This window comes from Dipodomys merriami, unplaced genomic scaffold (genome assembly GCF_024711535.1).
Source record: "Dipodomys merriami isolate MVZ:Mamm:240054 unplaced genomic scaffold, mDipMer1.0.p SCAF_137, whole genome shotgun sequence".
Lineage (NCBI taxonomy): Eukaryota > Metazoa > Chordata > Mammalia > Rodentia > Heteromyidae > Dipodomys > Dipodomys merriami.
Window position 1 is genome coordinate 1860541 of NW_027202682.1, and position 26354 is coordinate 1886894.

At 66.0% G+C, this 26354-nt stretch overlaps 6 protein-coding genes across 29 annotated transcripts in view; 3 read left to right on the forward strand and 3 right to left on the reverse strand.

Moving 5' to 3' along the window:
- Nucleotides 1–12539, forward strand: part of LOC138825415 (C-Jun-amino-terminal kinase-interacting protein 3) — a 42817-nt gene extending 30278 nt beyond the window's left edge. For 9 of the 22 annotated variants that reach the window (XM_070019930.1, XM_070019943.1, XM_070019931.1 and 6 more), the window contains 24 exons: nt 1341–1352; nt 2216–2233; nt 3207–3264; nt 3616–3768; nt 4224–4305; nt 5561–5691; nt 5900–5956; nt 6032–6202; nt 6315–6441; nt 6648–6743; nt 6842–7000; nt 7768–7933; nt 8419–8601; nt 8683–8872; nt 8993–9112; nt 9182–9262; nt 9348–9415; nt 9504–9652; nt 9992–10163; nt 10239–10352; nt 10447–10485; nt 10532–10750; nt 10852–11001; nt 11088–12539. In XM_070019930.1, coding sequence (XP_069876031.1) covers nt 1341–1352; nt 2216–2233; nt 3207–3264; nt 3616–3768; nt 4224–4305; nt 5561–5691; nt 5900–5956; nt 6032–6202; nt 6315–6441; nt 6648–6743; nt 6842–7000; nt 7768–7933; nt 8419–8601; nt 8683–8872; nt 8993–9112; nt 9182–9262; nt 9348–9415; nt 9504–9652; nt 9992–10163; nt 10239–10352; nt 10447–10485; nt 10532–10750; nt 10852–11001; nt 11088–11209 — 2837 coding nt within the window. In that variant the 3' untranslated portion in view covers nt 11210–12539. The remainder of the gene's footprint in view (nt 1–1340; nt 1353–2215; nt 2234–3206; nt 3265–3615; nt 3769–4223; nt 4306–5560; nt 5692–5899; nt 5957–6031; nt 6203–6314; nt 6442–6647; nt 6744–6841; nt 7001–7767; nt 7934–8418; nt 8602–8682; nt 8873–8992; nt 9113–9181; nt 9263–9347; nt 9416–9503; nt 9653–9991; nt 10164–10238; nt 10353–10446; nt 10486–10531; nt 10751–10851; nt 11002–11087) is intronic. The other 13 variants (XM_070019938.1, XM_070019947.1, XM_070019939.1 and 10 more) reach the window with 6 other exon arrangements.
- On the reverse strand, nt 12536–14061 carry LOC138825418 (nucleoside diphosphate kinase 3-like). Its single transcript, XM_070019956.1, has 5 exons — nt 13969–14061; nt 13766–13896; nt 13550–13651; nt 13375–13487; nt 12536–12747 (listed from the first exon to the last, which is right to left on the reverse strand). Exons 1-5 carry the CDS (start codon nt 14012–14014, stop codon nt 12630–12632), a joined length of 510 nt encoding a protein of 169 aa, XP_069876057.1. The 5' UTR covers nt 14015–14061; the 3' UTR covers nt 12536–12629.
- Nucleotides 14062–14137: 76 nt separating this feature from the next.
- LOC138825417 (small ribosomal subunit protein mS34-like) lies at nt 14138–15098 on the reverse strand. Its single transcript, XM_070019955.1, has 3 exons — nt 14761–15098; nt 14635–14677; nt 14138–14551 (listed from the first exon to the last, which is right to left on the reverse strand). Exons 1-3 carry the CDS (start codon nt 15076–15078, stop codon nt 14259–14261), a joined length of 654 nt encoding a protein of 217 aa, XP_069876056.1. The 5' UTR covers nt 15079–15098; the 3' UTR covers nt 14138–14258.
- Nucleotides 15077–17429, forward strand: LOC138825278 (probable crossover junction endonuclease EME2). The gene is made up of 8 exons (XM_070019674.1): nt 15077–15371; nt 15463–15593; nt 15698–15793; nt 16239–16330; nt 16498–16579; nt 16707–16822; nt 16906–17095; nt 17170–17429. The coding sequence occupies exons 1-8, from the start codon at nt 15077–15079 to the stop codon at nt 17335–17337; spliced, it is 1170 nt and encodes a 389-aa protein (XP_069875775.1). The 3' UTR covers nt 17338–17429.
- Nucleotides 17430–18122: 693 nt separating this feature from the next.
- LOC138825419 (SPRY domain-containing SOCS box protein 3) lies at nt 18123–22470 on the reverse strand. Of its 2 annotated transcripts, none has more exons than XM_070019958.1 (7): nt 22374–22470; nt 21552–21689; nt 19398–19575; nt 19097–19284; nt 18920–19022; nt 18714–18839; nt 18123–18557 (listed from the first exon to the last, which is right to left on the reverse strand). In XM_070019958.1, the coding sequence occupies exons 2-7, from the start codon at nt 21675–21677 to the stop codon at nt 18217–18219; spliced, it is 1062 nt and encodes a 353-aa protein (XP_069876059.1). In that variant the 5' UTR covers nt 21678–21689; nt 22374–22470; the 3' UTR covers nt 18123–18216. The 2 variants fall into 2 exon arrangements, with proteins under 2 accessions (XP_069876059.1, XP_069876058.1); XM_070019957.1 differs by lacking the exon at nt 22374–22470 and adding an exon at nt 22222–22323.
- Nucleotides 22418–25480, forward strand: LOC138825420 (cytosolic Fe-S cluster assembly factor NUBP2). 2 transcript variants are annotated; one of them, XM_070019960.1, is made up of 7 exons: nt 22420–22824; nt 23074–23192; nt 23311–23509; nt 23982–24136; nt 24255–24365; nt 24553–24622; nt 24855–25480. In XM_070019960.1, exons 1-7 carry the CDS (start codon nt 22809–22811, stop codon nt 24998–25000), a joined length of 816 nt encoding a protein of 271 aa, XP_069876061.1. In that variant the 5' UTR covers nt 22420–22808; the 3' UTR covers nt 25001–25480. The 2 variants fall into 2 exon arrangements, with proteins under 2 accessions (XP_069876062.1, XP_069876061.1); XM_070019961.1 differs by lacking the exon at nt 24553–24622 and having other exon boundaries at nt 22418–22824.
- The last annotated feature ends 874 nt before the right edge of the window (nt 25481–26354 follow it).

The following is a 26354-nucleotide window of genomic DNA, read 5'->3' on the forward strand; positions in this document are numbered from 1 at the left end:
ACCTTCCCAGCCCAAAGATAACTTTCTTAAAGGAAAAAAAAGTACCAGATAATTAATTTAGTGTATATGGGGCTGGGAATTCAAAAAAGCAACTCTAAAACTCCAAAGGTCATTCAACTAAATCATGAAATAAAAATTAGCAGAGAAAAAAAAGCCAGACAATACCCACAAATGTGAGGGGAAAAAAACCTGCTTAACTTTAAGATTAATAAAGGAAAAAGAAAAAAATAAAGGAAAAAGAAGATAGAGCTGTTTTTCTGTAAAGATTGGCAGGCATGAAGAGAATGAAGCCGACAGAGCTGGCCCTGCCTGCCGGGGCCGGCGGAAGCGGGCCCTGGGTGTGCTGCAGGTATGAGGAGGGCATCGATCGCTGCCGCCAGTGAGGCTGAGTGAGAGGGGACACTGCTCCATTTGCATCATCCAACCACTGATGTATTTTATTGTTTAAATCAAGCGGATTTTAAAATTCTATTTTTGTTTTCTTTTTGGTGCCAGTGCTGGGGCTTGAACTGAGTTTTATAATCTTAATTCTTCTTTCCATTCAAGGCTGGGCACTTTATCGCTTAAACCACATCTCCACTTCAGCTTTTTGCCAGTTAATTGGAGACAGTATTCTCAGATTTGTCTACACAGGCTGGCTTCACACCTTGATCCTTAGATCTCAGCCTCCTGAGTAGCTAGTATTACAGACATGAGCTACCAGCTTGTGGCTCAAGAGATTTTTAATGATTTCCTGACTTGCAAAATGTACCCAGTAAAACAAAGTTGTTTCATCAAATCTCTGTCGAAAGATGTGTTTTCCCACCATGCCCTGTTTTACTTTGATTATCCTCCCTGCTCACCTAGAGACCCCTTGGCATACTGCTGCTCCCAGTACATGCATACATACCTCCCCCTCTTCCTCTTCTTGGTGATGCTTGGGTTTGAACTCAGAGCCTCTTGTGTGCTGTGCATGCATTCTGCCTCTTGAGCTTTGCCTCCAGTCCATGGGCCTCCCTTTGCAGGCCTCCCTCATTGGAGGCCGGCCACCTGCTGAGCAGGTGGTGGGAAGAACAGGAACCAGCAATGGCCATGGTGCATGGAGCCTCCCAGGGCCTCTTGGGTGCTGAGGGGTGTCCATTCCGGCCTTTCTCTGCCTTTATGGCTTCTGCCCCCATAGGATTTGTTACCCTGGACCTGCTAAAGTATGTTGTGTTTTTGTTTTTCATGCCCTCCAACATGGGAATGGCTGAACCGTGGTTGCTGTTTCTTTAATAAGAGTTTCTTTATTTGTTGGTTCCAGTCACCAATTGACCTTTGTCGCTTCCTTCCCCGTCTCTGCTTCGCTGGACGCCACCCAGGGGAGTTCTCAGGTGTGTATCTCCTCTGTCTCCGCGTGTCCCCTCTTCTCACTGTGGGGGGCAGCTGGAGCAGGGCGCACACACGGATGCTCCCCTGCGCTGTCCCCCCCCCAGGATGTACACGTTGACCCCTGCTGTCCATCTCCCAGGGCTGTCCACACTGAACCCCACTCTTTACCACCAAGGGCTGTACATGCTGACCCCTGCTGTCCATCACTGAGGGCTATACACGCTGACCCTCACTGTTCATGGAAGCCCAGGGCTGTCCACACTGGCCCCTGCTGTCCATCGCCCAGGGCTGCCCCAGGCCACCAGGCCCTGGGCTTTGATCACAGCCTTCGGCTATCTGAAAGATGATTAGGTCGGCTCAACTGGTCACCAGACCCTCCATAGGTATCTCCGCTTCCATTAGGGACAAAGGATGTTTTTTAATGTACCCTATGACGTGCACCTCACAAGCCTAGGGCTCCCTGAGGCCCTTCCACGCACAGCTCAGGGCCTCTGTCCTGGGCAGGCGGCCAGGCTACACAGCCGACCTGCAGCCGGAGGCCTTGCGGGCTCCCTGCCCTGCCCTCCCCGCGCGCCCGCTAGTGTGCACAGCAGCAGCCAAGCCCCTGGCGCCGCTCCCCTCCCTCGTCGGTGTCTTCGCCTGCCCTCTAGCCAGCATGTGACGAGATGTTACTGCACTCATGGGTGGTTCTGGCTTGGCAGTCGGCTGCGCATCCAAGGATGCTTTCTGGACGGAGTAGCCTGCTCTATCCTGCCTCCTGCCCTGAAGTACCACCCACCTGCTACTTCCACGGCTTAACGCTTCTTTTCTCTCCCTCCTCCCTGCCCCGTTGCCCGTCTCCCGTGGGACTGGGACGCTCCCGTAGTGCGCGATGATTTTTTTGGTAAGGCCAAGGCCCTGCTTCGGTGTGTGCTTCTCTTCCTCGCTTCCTCTCTACCCAACATCTCATGCCTCATGAGCCGTTCGCTTTGTGCTGCATGGTGGGGGTAGCAGGGCTCAGCGGGGGCCATGGGCTTTCTGAACACTGTAGGACTGGGGTCAGGTGACACTCCCTCTAGGACAAACTGTGGATGGTTGGCTCTGAGCCTCCCAGACCCTGCCTGTTCTCCTTGGGTCCATGCTGTACCTGCCCAGGGAGAGGCCGCACATGCTCCCAGTGTGGAAGGCCAGAAGGGACAGTGGCACGACTCTTGCCCCGGGCATCATCACGTCATTGCCTTGGGAGTCGGGGTGGGCTGGGCCCTGGCGCTGGCGCTGTCTTGAGGATCTCGCTGTGTTCTTCCTGGCTAACGGGACATGCCTGCAGGGAGCTCCGTCTGGGGGGTCTGCTTGGGGCGGATCCCTTCCTCCTCATGTCCACTCCGCCCTCTGCGTCCTGCTGTCCCCCCATCCAGGACCAGCAGGCCCTGCTCGTAACCCCAAGGACTGTACCCGCCATGGGTCATCCCACCACGTGGCCAGCTTTTCCAAGTCCTGTGCTGTTGCCATCTGTCCTGGCACTGCTGCTCCACCATGCATTCATTTGGCGGGGAGTGGGGACTGAAAGCCACCTGCAGATCTGGGGGAGGGGTGCACATGAAGCAGCTGCCCAGAGGACAGTTGGGGTCTTGATAGAACACATCCCCTCCTGGGGAAGTTATGAGAAGTAAAACACCCAAAGCCCCGGTGTGAGTCCCAGGCAGCCAGTTCCACCAGCACTGCTGGCTGGAGAGCACAGGGCTGCATGGGCCTCTCCACGGCTCAGTTTCCCCGTCCTCACCCCTTCACCTGTCATCAGAGCACAGGAAAGTTCCTTTCGAGGGCAGAGTCAGGTACCGTGGTCACAGGCTCAGGGAGAACCACACCTCTCGTTTCAGGAATGGGCAAAGAAGTGGGAAACCTGCTGTTGGAAAATTCACAGCTCCTAGAAACCAAGTAAGAGACCTTCTGTGCTACAGCCGGGCAGCCTTTGGCCCGGCTGCAGCCTGCCCCAGGGCAGGGCCCACTGGAGGGGCCCTGGCTCACACAGCAGGGTTCACCTGCCTGGGTGGATGTCCACACAGACAGGACCGTTTCTGTCAACTCGTCCGGGAGGGGGAGGTTTGTCACTGGACTGCGGTTCATTCCTTTAGTAGGACTTTGAGACGGGGGGACCCTGGAATCCAGTGCTGAGGGTAGACAGGCGGGTGTGCCTTCTGAGATGGGAAGGTGCACTCGGACCCCCAGCATCCCAGTTACATAGTGCATGTGGGCTCATGGCAAGGCCCCTCTTTCTGCATTCTGAAGGAACGCTTTGAACGTGGTGAAGAATGACCTCATTGCCAAGGTTGACCAGCTGTCGGGGGAGCAGGAGGTACTGAAAGGGGAGCTGGAGGCTGCCAAGCAGGCCAAGGTTAGACTGGAGAACCGAGTCAAGGAGCTGGAGGAAGAGCTAAAGAGGTGAGTGGCTCTCAGCTCACGGTGCGGGCCCGGGCGCTGGCGCCTCCACCTGCAAACCCTTCCCCGAGTACCTCAACTTCCTCTCGGCTTTGGCTCCAGATCCAACCAATGTCTCCTCTGGAGCCTGCCACGCTGTGGCCAGGTGCAGCATCCTGTCCTGTGTGACCCTCTGGTATCAGTCTTAGCTCAGCTCTCACCCTGTTCATTCAGGAGGAGGGGCCCCGGGAATCAGGTCTACTCTGGACTTGTCTGACCAGCTCTGGCCTGCCCCGCCATCCCTCATTTCAATCTTTTTCAGCCTTTGCCCCCCTCCTCCTTAGTGAAAGCAGTCAGATATCTGGGCTTTGAGGCCCTGTGAAGCAGGTGTTGGGATTGCTGTGGGACAGCCTTGAGTTTTGGGCAGTCTTGAGGCCTGGGTAGGATGCTCACCTGCCTGCTTCCTCCCTTGTCTACAGAGTGAAGTCTGAGGCTGTCATTGCCCGTCGTGAGCCCAGAGAAGAGGTGGAGGATACAAGCAGCTATCTCTGTACAGAACTGGTATATGCTACTATTAACTGTGCACACAGGGCCGGGGAGCGGGGAGGAGGAGGAGGGCAGGGGCACAGGGCAGGCTTCCTGGGCTTCCCCCTCCCACAGGACCCTGAACCTCCCTTCCTGGCTTTCCGTTTACCCGTGACTTATTTCCCAGTGTCACACTCCTTCAGCAGGTCCTGCCCAGAGTGATCCCAGTCCTCATCCTACACATGGTCTTAGCTAAAAGGCCAAGAAACAATATATAGATTCCTCTTTGAAATTATGTTTTGGTGGTCTAGGGTTTGAACTCAGTGGCTCGAGCTTGCTAGGCATATGCTCTGCCACTTTAGTCCCGTCTCAGTCCCTGTCCTGGTGGGCGCCGTCCCCAGTTACAAGCAGGTCTCCCTGCCCCCAAGGGTGGCTGCAGAAGCAGCTCCTGTCCCTCAGTGCCTCTCCAGGCCCCGCGCACCCTGGTGGTGCTGAGGAGAACCCTCTTCAGCCTGAGCTCGGGGCCTCCCTGAGAGCCCCCATCTTCCCCCAGGACAGGCCCCGGAGCGCAGGCCCCCAGCCCAGGCCTCACCCTTCATCTGCTCCTTCACACCGGGGTGCAGTGAGGGTACGGTGAGTGTTCAAGGCCGGACTAGGCTACACAGCAGGACACCTGGAAAAGTGGGGGCGGGCCACGCACAGCCGCTCCTGCCCGCGATGGACTCTCCCCCTGGGGAAGTGTCACACCTTTTATTTTGGTTGTTCCCATTTCTGTCTCAGCTCTTCCAGATCACATTTTTCCTGAAAAGCCCATCCTCCTTATTAACAGGTCCAGAATCCCATCAAGTCTTTTTTTTTTTTTTAACAGTTGGTTTCTATTAAAAGGTGGCCACATTTAATAAGCTTTGCTTGCTGGGCTACCGTGGCTCACTCCTATAATCCACCTCCTGGAGAGATGGAGATGAGGAGGGAAGATCACTGTTGGGAAAGTGATGAGACCCGTCTCAACTATGAAAAGCTGTGGCATGCGCCTGTCATCCCGGCTCCCTTGTGCCATGCCCTCAGAGTCGGCCGTGATGTTCTGGAGAGAGCCGGCCCTGGTGGGCGGGTGCGCTTTCCACTCACATCCTCCTAGCCCACAACTCTGTCACCACCACGGGTGCGTGGGCTACCGGATATCCGTACACAGCCGCGCCCACCTGGAGGCCAACCCCACCCAGGTGGCAGGAGACGAGCCGTGAGAATTGCTTGCCCTCACTGGCCTGAGCGAAACTGCCCGTCCCCTCCGCAGGACAAGATACCCATGGCCCAGCGCCGCCGCTTCACTCGGGTGGAGATGGCACGGGTGCTCATGGAGCGCAACCAGTACAAGGAGCGGCTCATGGAGCTGCAGGAGGCCGTGAGGTGGACCGAGATGATCAGGTGGGTCCCGGCGCTGAGCTCACCTCTCCAGTTCGGACTGTGGTCACTGAACACAAAGAGCAGGCCAACCTCCCCCACCTCCCCTCCCCTCCTCTGCAAAGGGCGGGGGGAGCGGGGGAGAAGTGGGGGAGAAGAGGGGGAGGTCTCTGGTGGCAGCCGGGGGTCCCAGGTAGTAGTCTCAGCCAGTTCCTCCTTGCCTCCACTTCAGGGCATCGCGAGAGCACCCGTCTGTTCAGGAGAAGAAGAAGTCCACCATCTGGCAGTTGTGAGTGGGCGCCGGGGGGAGGGTGGGCCCAGGACCCAGGTGCACGCCCTCTGACCCCTGTGTCTCCACCCACAGCTTCAGCCGCCTCTTCAGTTCCTCCTCCAGCCCGCCTCCCGCCAAGCGCTCCTACCCGTCAGTGAACATCCACTACAAATCCCCCACCACTGCCGGCTTCAGCCAGCGCCGCAGCCACGCCATGTGCCCGATCTCAGCCGGCAGCCGGCCTCTGGAGTTCTTCCCAGACGAGTGAGTGTCCAGCCTTTGCTGTCCCTCAGATCATATGAGGGGGAGAGGGCTGTGCAGCCCGGGACAAGCCCGGACTTGAGAACACATGGAACCTCCATGTCCTCCCGATCAGTGACTGCACATCTTCCGCCCGGCGTGAGCAGAAGCGTGAGCAGTACCGCCAGGTTCGAGAGCACGTGCGCAATGACGATGGCAGGCTGCAGGCCTGCGGCTGGAGCCTGCCTGCCAAATACAAGCAGGTGCGCGGGCCGGGCAGGGAGGGCCGGTGTGGCGCTGGGACCCGCCTACAGGCGGACGGTCTGGCCTTCTGCCAGGCTCCGAAGAGGCAGGCCCCTACCCAGTTTGTGCTGCAAAAAAGCCAAGAAGTATGCTGCGAGTCGGGTTTCTGGAGGACGGTGTGCCTGCTCCTGGCCCAGACCCACAGCCTCTCCCTGCCCTGTTGCAGCTGAGCCCCAGCGGGGGCCAGGAGGACACGCGGATGAAGAACGTCCCTGTGCCCGTGTACTGCCGCCCCCTGGTAGAGAAGGACTCCACCATGAAGGTGAGCCCAGAGGCCCGCACCCCGCCTGCGCGGGCCTGGGCAGCGGCCCTCGGAGCCGGCGGGGAGCCGTGCCCCGGCCCACAGCCCTGTCCTTACAGCTGTGGTGTGCCGCTGGTGTCAACCTGAGCGGGTGGAGGCCAAGTGAAGAGGACTCTGGCAATGGAGTCAAGCCGATTCCCGGCCGTGACCCTCTGACCTGTGACCGGGAAGTGGAGGGCGAGCCCAAGGGCGACCATGCGTCCCCTGAGAAGAAGAAGGTCGGTGTGGTGACGATGCCGTGGTCCCGTCCCTCTCGGCACTTGCAGAGGGAGGGACCCCGGGTGCTGTGCTGGGTAGGCAGGAGGCAGGTGCTGCCCGTGCAGGCCAGCTGCTGCTTGGTCCTCAGGAACCAGAGTCAAGAGTGTAGTCCCAGGGTCTGTGCCATGAAGCATGGCCGCCGCACACAAGAAGAAGATAAAACTTTTGGGGGTGGAGCCCAGGACGTAGACGTGCACCCAGCTTGACCTAGGGTAGCACCTAACCTCTCAGCTCATGGTCTTCCTCCTGGAAGCCATCCCTCGATGTGGTTCTGAGTTCTTGTCAAAGCCTGGGGAGGTCAGCTAGTCTGGAGCTGGGGCCAAGACTATATTCTAAGCTGGGTGCCGGTGGCTCACGCCTGTCAGCCTAGCTACTCAGGAGGCTGAGCCGGTGGCTCACACCTGTCAGCCTAGCTACTCAGGAGGCCGAGACCTGAACATCATGCTTCAAAGCCAGCCCAGGAAGGAAAGTCTGTGCGAGTGTTATCTCTAATTAGCTACCAGAAAGCCAGAAGTGGTGCTGTAGCTCACGTGGTAGAGCGCTCACCTTGAGCTGAAGAGCTGAGGAACAGCACCCAGGCCCAGAGTTCAAGACCCACGACCCACCAAAAAAAAAAAAAAAAAAAAAGACTACATCCTATAATACCCAAGGAGACTCGGTAACACACTGCTGCTGGGGTGGCCTCAAGGTCAGGAGCCAGCCTTGGACTCCCTCATCTCCGCCACAGGTCAAGGAGGTGCCGGAGACCGATGCCACCTCCAGTCGGGTGTGGATCCTCACCAGCACCCCAACCACCAGCAAGGTGGTGATCATTGACGCCAACCAGCCCGGCACGGTCGTGGACCAGTTCACAGTCTGCAACGCTCACGTCCTGTGCATCTCCAGCATCCCCGGTGAGCCTGGGCACTGCCCTTTGAAGTTGGCACTTGGGGGAAGGCTGGCTGGGACAACTGGCGAGCATGTGTGAAAGGCCTGGGTGCCAGGAGTAAGTGGACACTAGCTGACCAGAGGCGGCTCTGGGGGCATGCCCAGGGCACTGGCCATCCCATGATTTCATAGCCTCAGCCTCCGCACCGTGCTGGGGACCAGGTGATGAAGGCTGTAGGTCTCTGCTGTGAAACCTTGCCCCTGAGCTGAGACACCCTAAGCTTCCTAGAGCCACCACTGTCACGTGATCAGCCATTTATGCTGAGGACCTGACTCTCAGCTCCCCCAGCCCAGGGGCCCAAGTAGCGGAGCCAGCTTGCTGGACTCCAGGTACTGGTCCTACGGGCGCCGTGTGGAGCTCGGCTGGCTGCCCCTCTGCTGTCTCTGTGATTGGGCCATGGAGGGCCTGTTGGGCGTTAGACTAACCTGGCGTCTGCGCCTCCTCCCGCAGCGGCCAGCGACAGCGACTACCCCCCGGGGGAGATGTTCCTGGACCGCGATGTGAACCCCGAGGACTCCAGCGCCGACGGCGTGCTAGCTGGCATCACCCTGGTGGGGTGTGCCACCCGCTGCAACGTGCCACGGAGCAACTGCTCCTCCCGGGGGGACACCCCCGTGCTGGATAAGGGGCAGGGTGAGCCCCAGGCAGCCGCCTTCTCCCCCCCACCGCCTGTCCTCCACTTCGACGCGGCCCAGCTCACCCCTCCTTCCATAGGGGAGGTGGCAGCCGCGGCCAGCACGAAGGTCAACCCGTCCCAGTCCACGGAGGAAGCCACGGAAGCCACAGAGGTGCCAGACCCTGGACCCAGCCAGCCGGAGGCCACTGCTGCTCGGCCTGGGCCCCTTACAGAGCATGTGTTCACTGACCCGGCACCCGCCCCACCGTCCAGCACCCAACCTGCCAGGTGGGCTCCGCAGGCCAGGGAGAGGGGAGTGGAGGGCAGGCGGCCCCAGGTGGGAGGGATCAGCACCTGCACGGGGGCAGGCCTCTGCGCCTCCCTGGAGCTGCCACGTCCCGTCTGTAGCGAGGACAGGCCGGAGCCAGGTGTCAGCAGGGAGCAGCCGCCGCTCGAGCCCAGCGCGGAGCCCTCGGCATCCATCAGCAGTGCGGCACCCACCATGTGGCTGGGAGCCCAGAATGGCTGGTAGGCCGGGCCAGGGCAGGGGTGGGAGGGGCCCTGGAGTGAGCCCCGCTCACCCCCCTCCGCCCACAGGCTCTACGTGCATTCAGCCGTGGCTACCTGGAAGAAGTGTCTGCATTCCATCAAGCTGAAGGACTCCGTGCTGAGCTTGGTGTATGTGACCCAGCATAGGGCTGCGTCTCGGGAGGGGCCTGGCGTGGCCTCTTGGCCTCGACCTAGCGTGCTGTCTCCGTTCCAGGCACGTGAAAGGCCGCGTGCTGGTGGCTCTGGCGGATGGGACCCTGGCCATCTTCCACCGTGGCGAAGGTAAGCCCTGAAACAGGTCACAGCGGCTCCATAGACGGGAGGTGGGCCTGGCCCCGACCAGGCCTGAGCGGTCCTGGGCTCTCTCCAGATGGCCAGTGGGACCTGAGCAACTACCACCTGATGGACTTGGGCCATCCGCACCACTCCATCCGCTGCATGGCCGTGGTGTACGACCGCGTCTGGTGTGGCTACAAGAACAAGGTGCACGTCATCCAGCCCAAGACGATGCAGATTGAGGCAAGTGCCGCAGCCCAGACCCGGGGGAGATGGGCTCCGGCTTCCCAGCAGAGTCCATGAGGAGCCACCCACTCGGGTCCGTGTTGTTGACGGTCACGGGCAAACAGCTACGGGCACATATCCCGCCGTGTGCCTGGAGCCTGCCCTCAGCTGTGTGTCCGCCTCGGGGATGCACCCTCCCCCTCCACTGGGCCCTCCCTCATGGACCCCAGAGGAAGGCAGGTGCAGGGTTGAGACCAGAGGGGCTACACGGACATGGGACACAAGACGTGGTAGTGAGTTCCAGTCTCCCTTTCCCGCATGCCCCGCCCTGTTGATGGGCGGCCGTGTCCCCCACAGAAGTCATTTGATGCCCACCCGAGGCGGGAGAGCCAAGTGCGGCAGCTGGCATGGATTGGCGACGGGGTGTGGGTGTCGATCCGCCTGGACTCCACCCTGCGGCTCTACCACGCCCACACCCACCAGCACCTGCAGGATGTGGACATCGAGCCCTATGTCAGCAAGATGCTGGGTGAGGGACCGTGGGGTGCGGGGACGCGGGGCCCCAGCTCGGGTGAGCCACGCTGACCTTCTCCCGCGCCCCCAGGGACCGGCAAGCTGGGCTTCTCCTTCGTGCGCATCACCGCCCTGCTCATTGCAGGCAGCCGCCTCTGGGTGGGCACCGGCAACGGGGTCGTCATCTCCATCCCCCTGACCGAGAGTGAGTGCCCCTCCGCTCTGCTTACCGGGCGGGCCCGGGGGGTGGTGCTCCCGGACACGCCGGGAACTAACCAGCCTCCCTGCCTCTTTCTCAGCCGTGGTCCTCCACCGAGGCCAGCTCCTGGGGCTCCGAGGTAAGTCCTCCAGCGTGCCTCTGCTCCATCCTTCCCCCCTCACTAGAAATGGGGTGGCCCTGCCCTCCTCCTCCTCTGTCTCTAGCCAACAAGACCTCCCCCACATCTGGGGAGGGGACCCGCCCAGGGGGCGTCATCCACGTGTATGGGGACGACGGTAGCGACAGGTCCGCCAGCAGCTTCATCCCGTACTGCTCCATGGCCCAAGCCCAGCTCTGCTTCCACGGGCACCGCGATGCCGTCAAGTTCTTTGTCTCGGTGCCAGGTGAGTGAGGTGCAGCGCGCATCTGCTCTGCCCGCGGCCCCACAGCGTGTGGCCCTCGCCCCTTCGGGAGGCTGCGGTCTTGAGTCCCCTGCCCACCACAGGGAACGTGCTGGCCACGCTCAACGGCAGCGTGCTGGACAGCCCGACCGAGGGCCCGGGGCCCTCCATGCCTGCCGTGGAGGCCGAGGGCCAGAAGCTGCGCAACGCACTGGTGCTCAGCGGCGGGGAAGGCTACATCGACTTCCGCATCGGTGAGTGGGTGCTGGCGGGGCGGGCCTGGCTGGCAGCGGCGGTGGAGAGCTGCGCTCACAGCTGCAATCGCTCCGCTCCGCTCCAGGGGACGGAGAGGACGACGAGACGGAGGAAGGCACCGGGGACGTGAGCCAGGCGAAGCCCGGGCTGTCCAAGGCTGAGCGCAGCCACATCATTGTGTGGCAGGTGTCCTACACCCCGGAGTGAGGCCCTGCCCTGCCTGATGCCAACCTGTACATAGGACCCCTGCCCGCCTGCTCCCGCCTGGCCCCCTGGGGCAGCCAGACACCCATCCACCCCTCTAACCTCTCAACGTGCAGCTTTCACCTGAGCCCTGGGCCCCGCGGGCAGGGAGGTGATGCCGTCGCTGGAGGGCGGGTGTGGGTGTCACTCCTGGTGAGGGGGGGGAAGGCCCTCCGCACCTCCTCCCCAGCAGCTCCCGACCACTGCCCCGCCCAGCTCCCCGGAGCCCAGGGGCGCCCTGGAGCCAGCCCTGCGGAGGCCCGGCCCCCTCCCCACTGCGGGAGGAGGCCCCTCTTCCGGCATCCTAGTGCTCTGCATGCTGTCCCTGGGCTGGGGCCATGGCTCTCAGACCCTTGTTCCACAGAGGAGCCGGGCCCAGCCACCATCCTCTGCCCACAGAGAGGGGGCTCGGACTGCTCAGGTACCTGGACCCCAGCCCATCTTCTCTGGCCTTCCACCCCAAGCCCATTCCCTTCACCCCGACCTGGGCTGCGCCCACAATCTGGCATGGAAGCTCGGGCAGGGGCAGCTGCTTCAGAAGATGAACCGGACACTCCATATCCTACTGGAGCCTGAGGCTGTCGGCCCTTCATTCCCCACGTCCCCAGGCTCTCCCTGGGCACAAGCCCCACCGCCAAGGAGCAAACCCCTGCTGCACTGCCCCTCCCAGAAGCCCCTTGGGTGGAATTCTCAGGCTGCCGTGGCAGGCGCAGGCCTCAGGAAGAAGGGAAGGCCCGGCCTCCCCTGGGTCAGGCCTAGGATGCAGGCTCAGCCTCAGGTTGGTGGGGGGTGGAGTGCTCCTGGGGCCTGCCTCCTACACAGGGCTCCATGGCGTCCAGCTCCCAGACACGTACTAAGTGCCTAGGGTTGCCCTCTGTGGCCTGCTCCCCCGGAGAGCAACTGAGGAGAGGCAGAGGCCAGGGCCGAGGGTGGGCCGGGCGGCCCCGCTGACGGCGGGCGTCACATGGGTTGCTGGCCTCCACCTTCCGCCCAGGCCTTATTCCTGCTCTAGAGGCCCTGCCACCCCTCCCACCAGAGAAGCACAGATCTCGGGGAGCTGTCCCCTGCGCCCAGCTGGCCACGGCAGGCTGCAGGCTCCTCCCCACTGCCCTGCCACCTCTCCACTGTGATGTATGTCCTCTGTCTGTTCCTACAGGAGCATGAAGTGACTGGGGCTAGCTGGGTGGGTGCGGCTGGAGGAAGGGGCCGGGCGCAATTCTCCTCAGGCTTTGGCCCTGCAAGTGAACCACATATCTGCCCTGTATGTAATAAACGTCTGAACACCGCACCTCCACGTCCCGAGCCCGGCCCGGCAGTTTATTATGAAAGGAGCGGGGGAGAGGGGCCCGGGTGGCAGGTGCGCGCTTCCGCGCCGGCTACTGGGCTACTCGTGCAGCCAGCGCGCGGCGCCGTCCCCCGCGCACAGCAGCTCGTCCGCGCCGAACCACAGCGCGATCTCCCGGCGGGCGCTCTCCGGAGAGTCGCTGCCATGGACCAGGTTCCTGCGGGGCGGGGGGCGGGGCGGGTGCGGTGAGCCGCGGGGCTGGGGCTGGCGGGGGACGGGCGCGGTGAGCCGCGGGGCTGGGGGGGGACGGGCGCGGGGCTGGGGGGGGCGCGGTGAGCCGCGGGGCTGGGGGGGGACGGGCGCGGGGCTGGGGGGGGCGCGGTGAGCCGCGGGGCTGGGGGGGGGACGGGCACGGTGAGCCGCGGGGCTGGGGGGGGGAGGGCGCGGGGCTGGGGGGGACGGGCGCGGGGCTGGGGGGGGACGGGCGCGGTGAGCCGCGGGGCTGGGGCTGGGGGGGGGCGGACGCGGTGAGCCGCGGGGCTGGGGGGGGACGGGCGCGGTGAGCCGCGGGGCTGGGGGGGGGACGGGCGCGGTGAGCCGCGGGGCTGGGGGTGGGGCGGGGCGGGCGCGGTGAGCCGCGGGGCTGGGGGTGGGGGGGGACGGGCGCGGTGAGCCGCGGGGCTGGGGGGGGGACGGGCGCGGTGAGCCGCGGGGCTGGGGGGGGGACGGGCGCGGTGAGCCGCGGGGCTGGGGCGGGGCGGACGCGGTGAGCCGCGGGGCTGGGGCTGGGGGGGGGCGGACGCGGTGAGCCGCGGGGCTGGGGGGGGACGGGCCACGCACTCACTTGCCGACCTCCACGCAGAAGTCCCCGCGGATGGTGCCGGGCCGGGCGTCCGCCGGGTCCGTGGCCCCAATGAGCGCCCTCGAGGCGCGCACCACGTCGGGCCCCCGCCACACCTGCGGGCGCGCGGGTCAGCGTGGAGGCCCGGGCCGCCCGCCCCCCGCCCGCCCGGACTCACCATGGCCACCACGGGGCCCGAGCGCATGTAGTCCAGCAGGCGGCCGAAGAAGGGGCGCCCGCGCAGCTCGGCGTAGTGCTCGCGCAGCAGCTCCTCGGAGGCCTGGGGGTGGAGGCCGCCTGCGCCAGCGCCCCGACCCGCCCCCGGCCCCGCCCCCGATCACAGCCCCGATCACAGCTCCGACCCGGCCGCGTCCCCGTCCCCGTCCCGCCCCACCTGCACCAGCTTCAGGGCCACCAGTTTGAAGCCCTTCCTCTCGAAGCGCCGCACGACCTCGCCCACCAGCCGCCGCTGCACGCCGTCCGGCTTCACGGCCACGAACGTGCGCTCCTGCGCGGCGCCCGGGGCTGCGGGGACTCGGCGTCAGGCCCCGCGCCGGCCGCCCCCCCCCCGCGGCGCCCCGCGCCCCCCGCGCTCACCCGCCGGGAAGAGGTTGGCGAAGATGGTCAGCACCAGGCAGATCATGGCGGCGGGGCGGGGCGGGGCGGGGCGGGGCCGCCCTTAAAGGGACGCGCAGGCGCCGATCGCCCCACCGCACCCCGGAGCCGGGCCCGGGCTCGCCCTCCCCACGCAAAGAAACACAGCCCGGGCCACTGCGTGCGTTTATTGCCGTTCACTGAGGGCGGGGCGGGGCGGGGCGTCGGCCAGGCTCCCCGGCTCCCCCAAGGTCCAGGGCCTCCGAGCCGCAGGCGGCGGGCGCCGCGGCCCGTCAGCCGTCCGCCGCCCGCCGCGGGGCGCGGGGCTCCAGCCGGGCGGGGTAGTCCCAGGGCTCCGCGCGCGCCCTCGCGAGGCTCAGCAGCGGCTCCTCGACGCTGGGGTCCCCGTTTTTCTGTCTCTCGGCCAGGATCATGGCCCGCAGGAGCGGCGGGTAGGGCACCGGCGGCGGGGCGTCCGCGGGCGCGGGCGCGGGCGCGGTGAAGGCCGCCTCCTCGTGCTTGGGCACCAGCCGCCAGTCGTGGTACATGACCTGCTCGATCTCCCGGGCCTCGCCCTCCGTGCGCCCTGCGGACGGCGAACGGCCGCGTGAACGGCCCGCGCTGCGCCCCCCGCCCGCCCCCCTCACCGCGCGCCGGCGCCGGCCTCACCCTTGAAGGTCAGGACGCCCCAAGCCTTGCCGTGGTCCAAGTTCTGCGGAGAGAAAGGGGCTCGACTCAGAAAAGCCCCCGGCCCCGGGACGGGCCCGTCGCCGACGCGGGGGGGGGGGGGCGCACCTGGGCCGCGGGGTCGGGCCGCACGCGCGTGAGGCGCCAGTAGCACGGCTCGTCGTGCTGCCACAGCCAGGACTTGCGCGTCACCAGGCGGCCCAGGCCGAAGGCCGGGAGGCGGGCGAGCAGCTGCAGCAGGCGGCTCTCGCGGCGCACGTCGGCCCCGGCGCGCGCCGGCAGCCGGCGGCCCGAGAGCGGCCGCGTCAGCGACCCGTAGTCCAGGGCGTAGCGCTGCGAGTCGCGCGGCCGGTCGCGCTGCTCGCGCAGGGCGCGCACGCGGCGGGCCAGCTCGGCGATCAGCCGCGGCCGGGGCTTCCGCGCCATGGCCGCGTCCGCGTCCCAGCCCGGCCGGAAGTCGCGCTCCCCAGGCCCGCCCCGGCCGGAAGCGGGTGCCGCGGGAGGCGGGGCCGTGGCGGAGGTGCGGCCCCCGGGGGCCGCGGGCTCGCGCCGGGGCCGGGGCCGGGGCCGGGGGCCGGGCTCGCGGCGGGCCCCCACCTGGGAGATCTCGGACTCGGACGGCGAGGCCGCGGAGGCCCCGGCGGGAGCGCGCAGGGCCGCCGCCCGGGTCCCACGTCCCGAACGAGTCCTTGGGAGCCTGGTGGTGTGCGTGGACCCAGGTGCGGGCGCGGGGCGCGCGGGGCCCGGGCGGGAGCGGGGACGCCCGCCGCCGGCCCCGGCCCTGACCGCGCCGTCCGTCCCCGCGCGCAGCCGTCCTGGAAGACGCCGGCGCCGACGTCCTGCTGGCGGCCCTGGGCGCGCTGGGCTGCGAGTGCCGCATCGAGCCGCAGCGCCCGGCCCGCAGCCTGCAGTGGAGGCGCGGGGCCCCCGGCCCCCGAGCCGTGAGTGTCGCCGGCCGGGCGGGGAGGCGCTGCCCCGGGGTGCGGCCGCGCGCGGCCCCGCGCCCCGAGCCGAGCGGCGGACCGCAGCGCCCCGTGTCCCCCAGGTGCCTTCTGAGCTGCCAGCCGAGGACGGGCCGGACCTGCTGCTGCTGCTGCTGGAGCCCCACGAGTTCCTGCGGGGCGCTGCCCAGCTGACACAGGTACTGGAGAGAACACAGCTCTCCCTTGCCCTGGGCTGGCTCAGGCACAGAGCTCATCACCGGCCCTGGAGAGCTGAGCCGGGGAGAGAGGTCTGGGGCTTGGGCTGGGGGGCGGGTCGTTGCTTAACGCTCGGTAGACTTGAGCAGTGGAGAGACAGCACACCCAGGGTCTGCGGGCCAGCATTTGCTGACCATCTACTTAGGAATCAGTCAAGGATCAGGCCCAGGGACAGCAGTCTAGGAACAAGGGAGCACACTCCTTTTTTCCGGATCTGGGGTGTGGTTGGCACTACTAAAGCCCCCTTGGCCTAGTGGGGGGGGGGGCAGAGTTAGTTTTCTTCAGAGCTAGCTGGGGGGGAAGACAAGTCATCTGGCGGCTGGGCAGAGCGGTGGCATGCTGCCAGGGCCCTGGGGCACACACCATGCTCTCCCCCCACCCCCCCAGGCCTCAGGCCTCCCTTCCTCCGTGCCCTGGATTTCTCCTGAGAGCCCCAGCCGCCCCCACCTGGCTGTCATCGGCCTGGACGCCTACCTGTGGTACCAGTGACCCTAACACACCTGGCAGGGGCAAGGGCACCCCAGGGTCTGCGCTGCCGCAGCCCATCCCCCCACACACTCACACCACAGCTGGGCAGAGGGGCTCTAGGACGGCTCCCGACCCGAGGCTTGGGGGTGTGGGGGTCTGGAAGGTCACTTTCGCCTAGGTCTCAGCATCCAAGCACCCAGCCGGAGGATCCACGGGAGGCCCAGCAGGAAGCAGCCACCGGCTGGCCCAAGGTGGAAGAGGTGAGCGCCAGCCTGACCTGGGAGAGCTGGCTGGCCTTGGTCTTGGCAGGGACAGGTAAGGCTTGGAGAACAGTTAGGTAGAACTAGGGCTCCCGCCTCCAGCCCCCCTTCTACCTACCCTCCCCAGGCCCTCGTGCTCCTCCAACTTCTGGCCGACATAGACGTGCTGCTGGTGGACTCGTGGCAGGAGCTGAGTCAGCACGTGTGCGCCTTCACAAAGGCCCTGGCCCAGCGCCCCTGCAAGTAAGGGGCTGGACGGGGGTGGGGGGGGCTCTGCCCCGCCCGCCGCAGGGGAGGTTCTAAAAGGCCTGCTCACCTCGCTTTAGGCAGCACCGGGACACCCACACCTTTGCCTTCTGCACAGCAGGGCGCTGGGCCTCTGGCCAACCAGTGGCCAGAGATGGCTCAGGGCTCCGGGGAGTGTGGTGGAGGCAAATCAAGCAGTTTAATCGCGTCAGCCCGGCTGTGGCCGAGGCCATAGTTGCTGCCTTCCCCTCCCCCCGCCTTCTGCAGGAGGTGAGTCCTTGTTCCCCACCCCTCCCCGGTGTAGAGACCGAGGCCTACCCCGTTCATTTCTGTGCCTGCCACAGGCCCTCTCTGCCTGCAGCACGGAGCAAGAGCGCCGAGGCCTCTTGGCCGACCTCCCTGTGAATGTCCAGGGCGGGCGACCCCGCAGGGTGGGCCCGGACCTCTCCCGCCGCATCTGCCTCTTCCTCAGCACCACCAACCCCGACCTCCTGTTGGATCTGGGATGCTGACCTTGCCTGCGGGTGGGTCCCTGCAGCATGCAGAACAACACGGCACATGTACACACACGCACCACACAACACACGTGTTCTCACACACCCCAGCCTCTGGGATGGACCAGCGAGACTGAGCAGAGAGCAGACCCTGTGAGGCAGGTGAGGCCCCGCACACTTCTGTAGGCTGCCGTGAACTGTCCCTGGTGGTCAGATGTGAGCTGCAGAGGTGGTGAGGGATGGCGGGAGCCCTGGGGTGCACAGAAGCACGTGTTCCCCGCCGGCCGGGGAAACCTGGTGAAGGGCTGCGTGCCCGGATGGGCAGTCAGACTCAGGGCAGGGCCCAAATGCACAACCCCTCCGAGGCTTGGGACGGGCGGCCTGGGAAGCAGTAGGAACCTCGAGGGAGAAGCCAGCCCCTCCCAGGCTGACCCCCAGACAAAAGCGCGGTGCCGGGAGGTCAGGCTTCGCAGGGCTCTTTAATTGTACAGCGTGAGAGGTGGCCGCCTGCGGTCAGCAGTTGTTGGGAGCCTCCGCTGAGGGCAGCGGCAACATGCAAGGCAAGTCAGAGAAACCGAGGCCCAAGGGGCAGGAGGCCTGTGAGGCAGGAAGAGCTGAGCCCCGCGGCCCTCCCGGGCCGCCACCTCCCTGCTCACAGGCGGGGTCCCGCAGCAGCCCGGGCAGAGGACAGGTGCTGCTCCCTGCCACACGGCAGGAGGCTGGCCGCGGACACTGGCGTTGTGCCTATGGAGGTCCTGGAGAAAGAACTGTCCTGGCTTCAGCCCAGGGAGCCCTCAGCCCCGCTCTCCCACCTCCTGCTGCCCCGGCAGAGCCTGGAGGGAAGGAGGGCAGTCCAAGCCCGAGAAGGCAGCGCGCGCCGGGCTGGGTCTGCGCCAGTCAGGTCCGTCGGCAGCGCTTCCTCTGGCAGGGCCTGGTGTCGGGACAGGGGCTCGGCGCGTCGGCGGGGAGCGAGGGCGCGGGGGGCTGGCGGTGGCTGCAACTCATGCTCAAGACCCAGCCCAGCTTGTTGTGCAGCACCTGCTTGAGGCCGGGGGGCAGGGGCAGGCCCTCCAGGGTGTCGCCCGAGTCTGGCCGCAGCTGTCGCAGGCGGTAGCAGCACAGGTACTGCAGGGAGGTGGTGCTGGCGCAGGAGCGGATCACCTTCATGCTGCTCTTGGCCGCCGTGGAGCACACCATCGGGTAGAAGCGTTTGTTCTGCAGCTGGGTGGCCGCCACGCCTACGCGGGAGGCATGGCTGGGTCTGGGGGGGCCCCGGCCAAGGCGCCCGGGCTGCCACACACCCCTGTGAGCCAGGGTGCCCGCCTCCCATCGGCCTGGCCCTGCCTGGGACAATGGCCTCAGGCCTCCCTGGGCCCTGCGGCGGGCGCTCTTACCTATGCACTTCCTGTTCTTGAAGAAGGTCAGCGTCCCGTGCCAGGTGTCCAGGTGCACGCCGATGATGGAGCCCTGGCCGAAGCGCGAGGAGAAGCTGGTCTTGTCGCCTTTGTGGTGGAGCAGCCCTGGGGACACCCGGCACGGTGAGGTGGGCCGGGAGCCGCCCGGGGCCCGGCCGGCCCGCCCACACCCCAGCCCCACGTACCAGTGTAGGAGAGGCCCCAGCTGTCCTCATCCCTGCCCAGAAGGCTGCAGAAAGTGTGGTGGTATTTGTCCAGGTCCACGTCCGATGTCCCGATGCCCACCATCTGGGAACAGCGGGGCTGGCAGAGGGGCCTGGTCCCAGGCCCCTCCACACCCACCCTCTGCCGGCGCCACTTACCATGTCAGTGCCGTAGACGGGCGAGGTCATCTTGATCTCCCAGAAGTGCTGGCCTTCGCCCAGCTCCTTGGCGCCTCGGATGGCGGCGGTCCCGCAGCTGTACTCCATGTGGAAGCTCACCTTGCGTTTGTCGCAGCTCAGCAAGGTGGCTGAGGACCTGCTCGCGTCATCCCAGACCCAGTCGAAATCTGCTGAGCGAAGGGAGGGCCGTGCTGAGTGCCGGTCTGCCGGCCCGTGGACCGACCGACCGTCCGTCCGTCCGCCCGCCCGCCGGCCGCGCCCCGTCCCCTCCCCTGCTCACACTCGTCTTCCTCCCCGCAGCGGCAGTCCTTGCTGCGGTGGGCCGGGCGCAGGCTGCCGCACAGGGAGGCCTCGCGCTGGCCCTGGCAGTCACAGAAGGACTCTCCTGTCACCGGCACGGCGCTGGGGATGGATGCTGGCAGGGACGAGCACTCAGGGTCAGAATCCGAGTCACTGTGCTGGAGGGAAGGCAGGTGTGCCCGGCTGTGAGCTGCCCCTCCTCTACACAGAGCCCGAGTGCCCCTGGCCCGCCCCGACATTCCAGAGTCTCAGGTGCGCCGTGCTCCCCTCACAGCCCAACGTCTCTGCAGCCAGACGGCCCTCAGCCTTGGTGGAGCCATCAGCTCCGCCCTCCAGCCTTTTCCAGCAGCTTCTGAATCTCAGATCATCTCCAGGCCTGGCTCTGCCGACCAGGTCTGATGTGACCCTAATAAAGACAGCGGTGCACGCTCCAGCTGCCTCCTCTGGGAGAGCGTCCCCACCATCCAGTACGTGCAAACACTCTGCATCCTGGACCAGCCTGCCCAGGGCCAGGAAGACACAACCGACCTAAGCAGCCCAGAAAGATCTGGCCTCTGCCCTGTCGCTACAAAATGACCCAAAGACCTTTGACCTTACCAGACCTGCTTCCTCTGCCGACTGGCAGGGTAACGTCTCCAGCCAGGTCCACCATTCGTGTCCCCCCCAGCCCCCTCTATGCCGCCAGCCCTGACCGTGTCCAGCCATCCAGCTCCCTGGGGTGGTGCCGTGGCACTCACTTCACCTTCCTGGGTGGAGGTGCTGGGCTGCAAGGTACATTCCCTCAATTCCACCACTTCTCTGGGGTCTCTGCTGTCTGGTTCCCTGCCCTCCCTCTCGGCTGAAAGCCCCTGTGGGTGGGTGGGTGGGGGCCACAGGTAAAGTGACCGGGCGGTGGCTGGCAGCAGGTTGTAGAAGGGAGCCTGGGCTTCCTGTCTGCTGCCCAGGGTGTAGCTGTCCCCAGGGGGCATCCCCAAGGGAACATGGGCTCATGTCCTGCTCCACCATGACTGCATAGAAGGGCTACCCCAAAGCTAGAAGAGACAACACAGGGCCACGCAAGACCGTACTACCCATGGAAAAGGCAAACTGGCTTTGCTTCTGGCCGAGTTTGGGGACAGAAAAGGGTATTGTTCAGTCCAACAGTGCCCAGGTGACCACTCATTACCTGTGCACACTGTACCACAGGGTCAGATCACCACCTGTGCACACTGTACCACAGGGTCAGATCACCACCTGTGCACACTGTACCACAGGGTCAGATCACCACCTGTCCACACGGGGTGATTGCTCACCACCTGTCCACACAGGACATCACAGGCCCATTAGGTGACAGCGTGCAAGCAGCATGTGTGTGTCACCGCCCAACCCAGACACACCGCATCGCACAGCCGTGAGCCTGTGAGGCAGGGACACAGGTAAACAGGCTGCTCTGGGCCAGACAGTCCGGACAGGAAGAACATGTGGCATGACAGGAATGCAGGCCACTCTCCGGCTCCAGAGGCTCCAGGGAGGCTGGGACGCTGCCCACCAGGTCAGTGAGCCAGTGGCTCCCAGCTGTCCACTCTGGCTTGGTGGTCCACAAAGCTCTCTGAGAGACCACTTCTACCAAGACGCCTGACGAGGTGAGAGTACAGAGCAGAGCCAGACTCGGCCTGAGACGCCTCAGGAAGCCAGTGGAGAAGCAGCATCCCGAGAGAACGCACAGCCTAACCCACAGACGTCAGCACAGAACTGCTCACTCCCCAACGGTCTCAGAGAGCCGGGGGTCCGGCGGGAATCGGGTCCTCAGGGATCACAAGCTCTTATACACAGGTACTGAGTGTGAGGCGACCCACACGTTGCTATGGTACAAGCATCTCCGAGGGCAGACCACGCGTACGGCAGGACCTCTGGAAACGCAAAGGCCAGGGGGATCTGCGGCGCGTCTGAACAGCGGCAGCCTCTCCACACTGTGCTTGTCACAGGCCAGGCTGGGTGGAAGGCCTGTCCTGCGTCCCTCTGTCCTACGTGCCCGGGCTCCTCTACCAGACCGAAGAAGCCTCTGCGCGGGGCGTCCCGGGGAGGCGGCCCCATTCCCCCGCTCCCCGACCTCCGGTCCTCACACCAGCCGGGCTCACCTCCCCTGCAGACCTACCTGGCCATCAGAGTCATAGCCCCAGTTGGTGGTGCCTGTCAGCGCCACGGCGCGCGCGTCGGCCTCGCGGCGGGCTGCGCTCAGGACCAGACGCCAGGCTCGGCCGCTCCGGGGCCGTCTGGCCATGGTGACGAGGACCTGGGAAAGGACGAGTTCTGAGCCTGGGAGACGAGCCTCCCCTGGAGCTCCGCGGCTAGACCCGCGCCAAGAGGTTCCCGGCCCCGCACCGGCCGAGGGGCTCTTCGGCGGCCCCTACCTGGCTCCAGAGCCGGAGCACCTGGACCAGCCCCAGGGAGCCGGTGCAGATGCGCACCCAGACGCGCATGGCTGCGGGCGGCGCGCCGCGCGGGTCCCTCGCCTGACTGGCCGCGCCGCCGCGCGGGGGGCGGGTGGCATCCCGGCCTCCACTTCCTCGTGCCGGGCGCGGAGCCGCCCCCTCCCGCCCCGCCCGCCCGCCCGCGCCGCCGTGCGGGTCCTCCGCGCCCGCTCCGGGCCCCGCTTCCGGCCCCGGCCGCCCGCGCGCCGCCCCCCCCGGCCCCGGGCCCGCGCCGCCGCCGCCGCCGCGGAACGCACAGGGTCGCCGGAGCCCGCGGGCGGGCGGGCGGGCGGCGGCGGCCCCGGGGCGCGGCCGGCAGGGCCGCAGGGGCTCCCCACGCCCCGGGTCGCCGACCTCGGCTCCGGGCGACGCTGCCGGCAGCGATGGATCCCGCGGCGCCCGCCCGGCTTCCCGCGCACCGCCCCAGGAAAACAAAGGGCGGGGGCCCGACCGCGCGCAAGGTCAACGCGCCGGGGCCGGGGCCGGGCCGGGCGGGCGCCGCTCACCTGCCGCCGCCGCCGCCGCCGCGCTCCGCCGGCCGTGACCCACTTTCCGCTCCGGCCGGGACGTAAACAATCCCCGCCCCCCGCGCCGCATTGGCTGGGAGGCGGGAGCGCCCGGCCGGCGGGGCGGGTCTCTGAAGTAGAGGCTATTGTCGAGAGGTTGCAGGACCCGCCAATCCTGAATGGACCTCTCCCATTGGTCGTCGCTCGAGCGGTCCGGGGCGAGCTTCGCACGCCTATTGGGCGCGGATACGGAAGTCGGCCGACTCCGTTCGTCCTACGCGCCGGAACCTGAGGGCTACAGGAACTCCTCGGGAGACCTAATTGGCTGAGGGGAGAGGGCCTGCACCTATCACAAGGGGACGGGGGCGGGCTTGTTCCGCCCATTGGCCCAACGGCTCTTCATTCGGGCTCGGAGCGCCGAGCGCCGCGGGCGGCATGGCGGCGTCCGCTGGTGAGCTCGCGGGGCCGGGGGTGCTTTGGCGGGCCTGCAGTCGGTGCTGACCCGGGAGAGGTGCGGGTCGCGGAGCGGGGCCGGGCGGCGGCGCCCGCGTCTTGGGCCGGCCCGGTGTCGCGTTGGCTCGGGGCGCGTCCGGCCGTGGCCTCGGCGCTCTCCCCGCGCTCGCGCGCCGCCCCGGGCCCGGCCGGGCCTCGCGTCCGGCCCGGACCCCTGCAGCCTCGCCCGCCCGCGTCCCTCCCGCAGAGCTGGGGAACCTGGCAGGCGTCCGGCACATCATCCTGGTCCTCTCCGGAAAAGGGGGCGTCGGGAAAAGCACCATCGCCACCGAGCTGGCCCTGGCGCTACGCCACAGGGGCAAGAAGGTGAGGCCTGTGCCCGGGCGGGGCTCAGCCCGGGGCGAGCGAAGCGATGGCCGCCGGGTCCCCCCCCACCCCAGGCTTCTCCCCACGCGAGGGCCGCTGAGCCTCACCCGCTTGGCAGGTGGGGATCCTCGACGTGGATCTGTGTGGCCCCAGCATCCCGCGCATGCTGCACGCCCAGGGGCGGGCCGTGCACCAGTGCAGTGGTGGCTGGGTGCCCGTGTTTGTGGATCAGGAGCAGAGCATCTCCCTCATGTCTGTGGGCTTCTTGCTGGAGAAGCCTGATGAGGCTGTAGTCTGGCGAGGCCCCAAGAAGAACGGTAATGACCTTGTTTGGGGGCCAGAGCTAGTGGCGTGCCTGGGGGGCGGTAGGGGGGCCAGAGCTAGTGGGGTGCCTGGGGGGGGTTGGGGGGCCAGAGCTAGTGGCGTGCCTGGGGGGGGGGTTGGGGGGCCAGAGCTAGTGGCTGCCTGGGGAGGGGGCTCCCGCAGGTGGGCGCCAGCAAGCACAGGAGTCAGTTGCTCCTGGGTGTGCTGTTGAGGAGCTCCGGAGTTCCTTGCAGGGCATCTTCCTGGGACTTGGGCAACAGGCCCTGCTACAAATGCCAAGGCTCCCTTCTGGCCTGTGTGTTAGGAGGAGCTGCCAGTCCCCACAGGTTGGGGATGCTGAGTTTGCAAGCACTGGGGAGCAGGGGGTGCTGGGGGGAAGGATGGATGCTCCTGCATGAGACGAAGCTCCCATTTGACCAGCCCAGCCCCTCGCTCATGAGCAATGGGCATCTTGGGCCTTTGCAGCCCTGATAAAGCAGTTTGTGTCTGATGTGGCCTGGGGGGAGCTGGACTACCTGGTTGTGGACACCCCGCCGGGGACCTCTGATGAGCACATGGCTGCAGTAGAAGCCCTGCGCCCCTGCAGGCCGCTGGGGGCCCTGCTGGTCACCACGCCTCAGGTAGGCCCCTTACACGCGTGGCCTGCTTGTTGGGCTGTCCCCACCGTCCTCCCCGCCTGTTACTCCTTTCTTGGCTAAGTGCGCAGCTGCCCAGCCCGTCTGGACTCTCCCTCTCTAGGCCGTGTCTGTGGGGGACGTGAGGCGGGAGCTGACCTTCTGCAGGAAGACGGGGCTGCAGGTGCTAGGGGTCGTGGAGAACATGAGCGGCTTTGCCTGTCCGCACTGTGCTGTAGGTCCTGGGTGGGCGTGACGTGGGGTGGGCTGGTAGGGGCACCAGGCTGGAGGTTATGGAGGGGCAGGGCTCTGAGGAGCCGGGTGACCCCGCAGGGCAGGGCAGTAACTGCACAGCGCCAGAGGATGCTGGCGCCACGTGGAGGGCAAGTCTGCAAGCTTGCCTTTCACGGTTCGTCTCCTAGGAGTGCACCAACGTCTTCTCCAGGGGCGGCGGGGAGCAGCTGGCCCTGCTCACCGGAGTCCCTTTCTTAGGTAAACATGGGGCCAGGCTGGCCAAGGTCTCAGCTCCCTACTCCTGGTCCCTGGACTAGACGGGTGTGAGTTCCAGGAAGGGAGGGGCCCGCGGGTGCCTGGCCGCTCACTGTGTCCCTGATGGCGGATACCGAGGGTCCCGGGTGACCGTGAGAGGCAGGACTCAGCCTGGACGCAGCAGCCCGGGCTCTTGGCAGCACGGGTGCCCAGATGCCGCCCCTCTATCTCGCAGGCTCTGTGCCCCTGGACCCTGAACTCACCAGGAGTCTGGAGGAGGGCCGGGACTTCATCCAGGAATTCCCCAAGAGTCCTGCGTTTTCTGCACTTATCTCCATAACCCAGAAAATTCTGGACAGGACACCCACTCTGCTCTCCTGACACGACCCCACGGCCATCCCCCCCCCCCCCCCCCCCCCCGGCACATCTGAGTGCTGGGCTTGCAGCTTCCAAAAACCTACGGGACAGAGTCCTCGGTGTGGTTCCTGGGACCTGCAGAGGCTAGTCCGAGGCCTCCCCGGCCAGCCCAGCCCTCGCGTCATGTTTTCGTAGCATCTTGGCAGAGCTTGCTGGCGGGAGCTCCGTTCTGATGGCCTGTGGCTAGGACAGCTTGAGTCCGGGTACCTTAGGATGATACCAGGCTCTCCACCAGCTCCTGTGAGCCTTGGCCGAGACAAGACAGGTTGCTCCTGAAAGCCAGTGTCCCCGCTGTCTGCAAGTTACAAGACCCTGGGGCAAATGTGGAGGGCTCTGCTGATGGAGCAGAGTGTAGTAAGCAGTCCAGAGTGTTGTAACCACCCAGGACCTGCCATTAAAGCTATCACGCCGCGGCAGCGGCAGTGGCAGTGGCATCCCCAGACAGTGCCCTGCGTACCGTGGCTTTTGCTTTCTGCTGCCCTGGGGCTACAGCAGACTCTGGTGTTCAGGCCCCTGAGGCTCAGGCAGATGCCGTGGTCTCAGCGCGTTGGTGCGGTTCTGTGCGTCAGACACCTCAGTGTCTGCCCCTCATGCCACACAGGAGGCCTGAAGCACAGCCAGCCCACAGGGCACCTCGGAGCGCGGCAGCAGGTCCCAGGCCTCCCCCAGACCTGCCTGCGTCGGGCTGGGAAGCCGGCTCCGTGGTAGGGTGCTTGCCTTGCATGCGTGAGGCCTTGCGTTCAATTCCTCAGCACCACATAAGCAGAAAAAAGCCGGAAGTGGCGCTGTGGCTCAAGTGGTAGAGCGCTAGCCTTGAGCTGAAGAGCTGAGGGACAGCGCCCAGGCCCAGAGTTCAGGCCCCACGAGCGGACCCAAAAAAAAAAAACCTGCCTGCAGCCCCATGCCACCCTCTCCCGTCCCTTGAGGGACAGCTGGCGGGCCTCTGGACAGGCCTTGTGGCCTGTGGGTCTTCCAGTGCGTGCTGCCGGCCGGCGGGCCGCATGGGCCACATGGGCCCCGGTGGTGCTCTGTGGAAGCCGGCCTATCCCCCACCATCATGGCAGTCCCCTCGAGCCCCGGCCAGACCTGTGAGGACACTGCCCGTTTCCAGCACTGGCTCTGAAGAGGGCGCGAAGCTGGGGTTTCGGGTGAGTGCCACGGCTCCAGCGGTGCGGGCGGGGAAGGGGGTGTGGCAGCATGAGGACCTCACGGTGTTGGGGCGCAAGGTGTGCTAGGGCGGGGGAGCACTCCCGGTACCATCGAGGCTCAGGCTCCACGCTGAGGCAGAGCCAAGACGAGAAGGGGGATGGACGGGGGA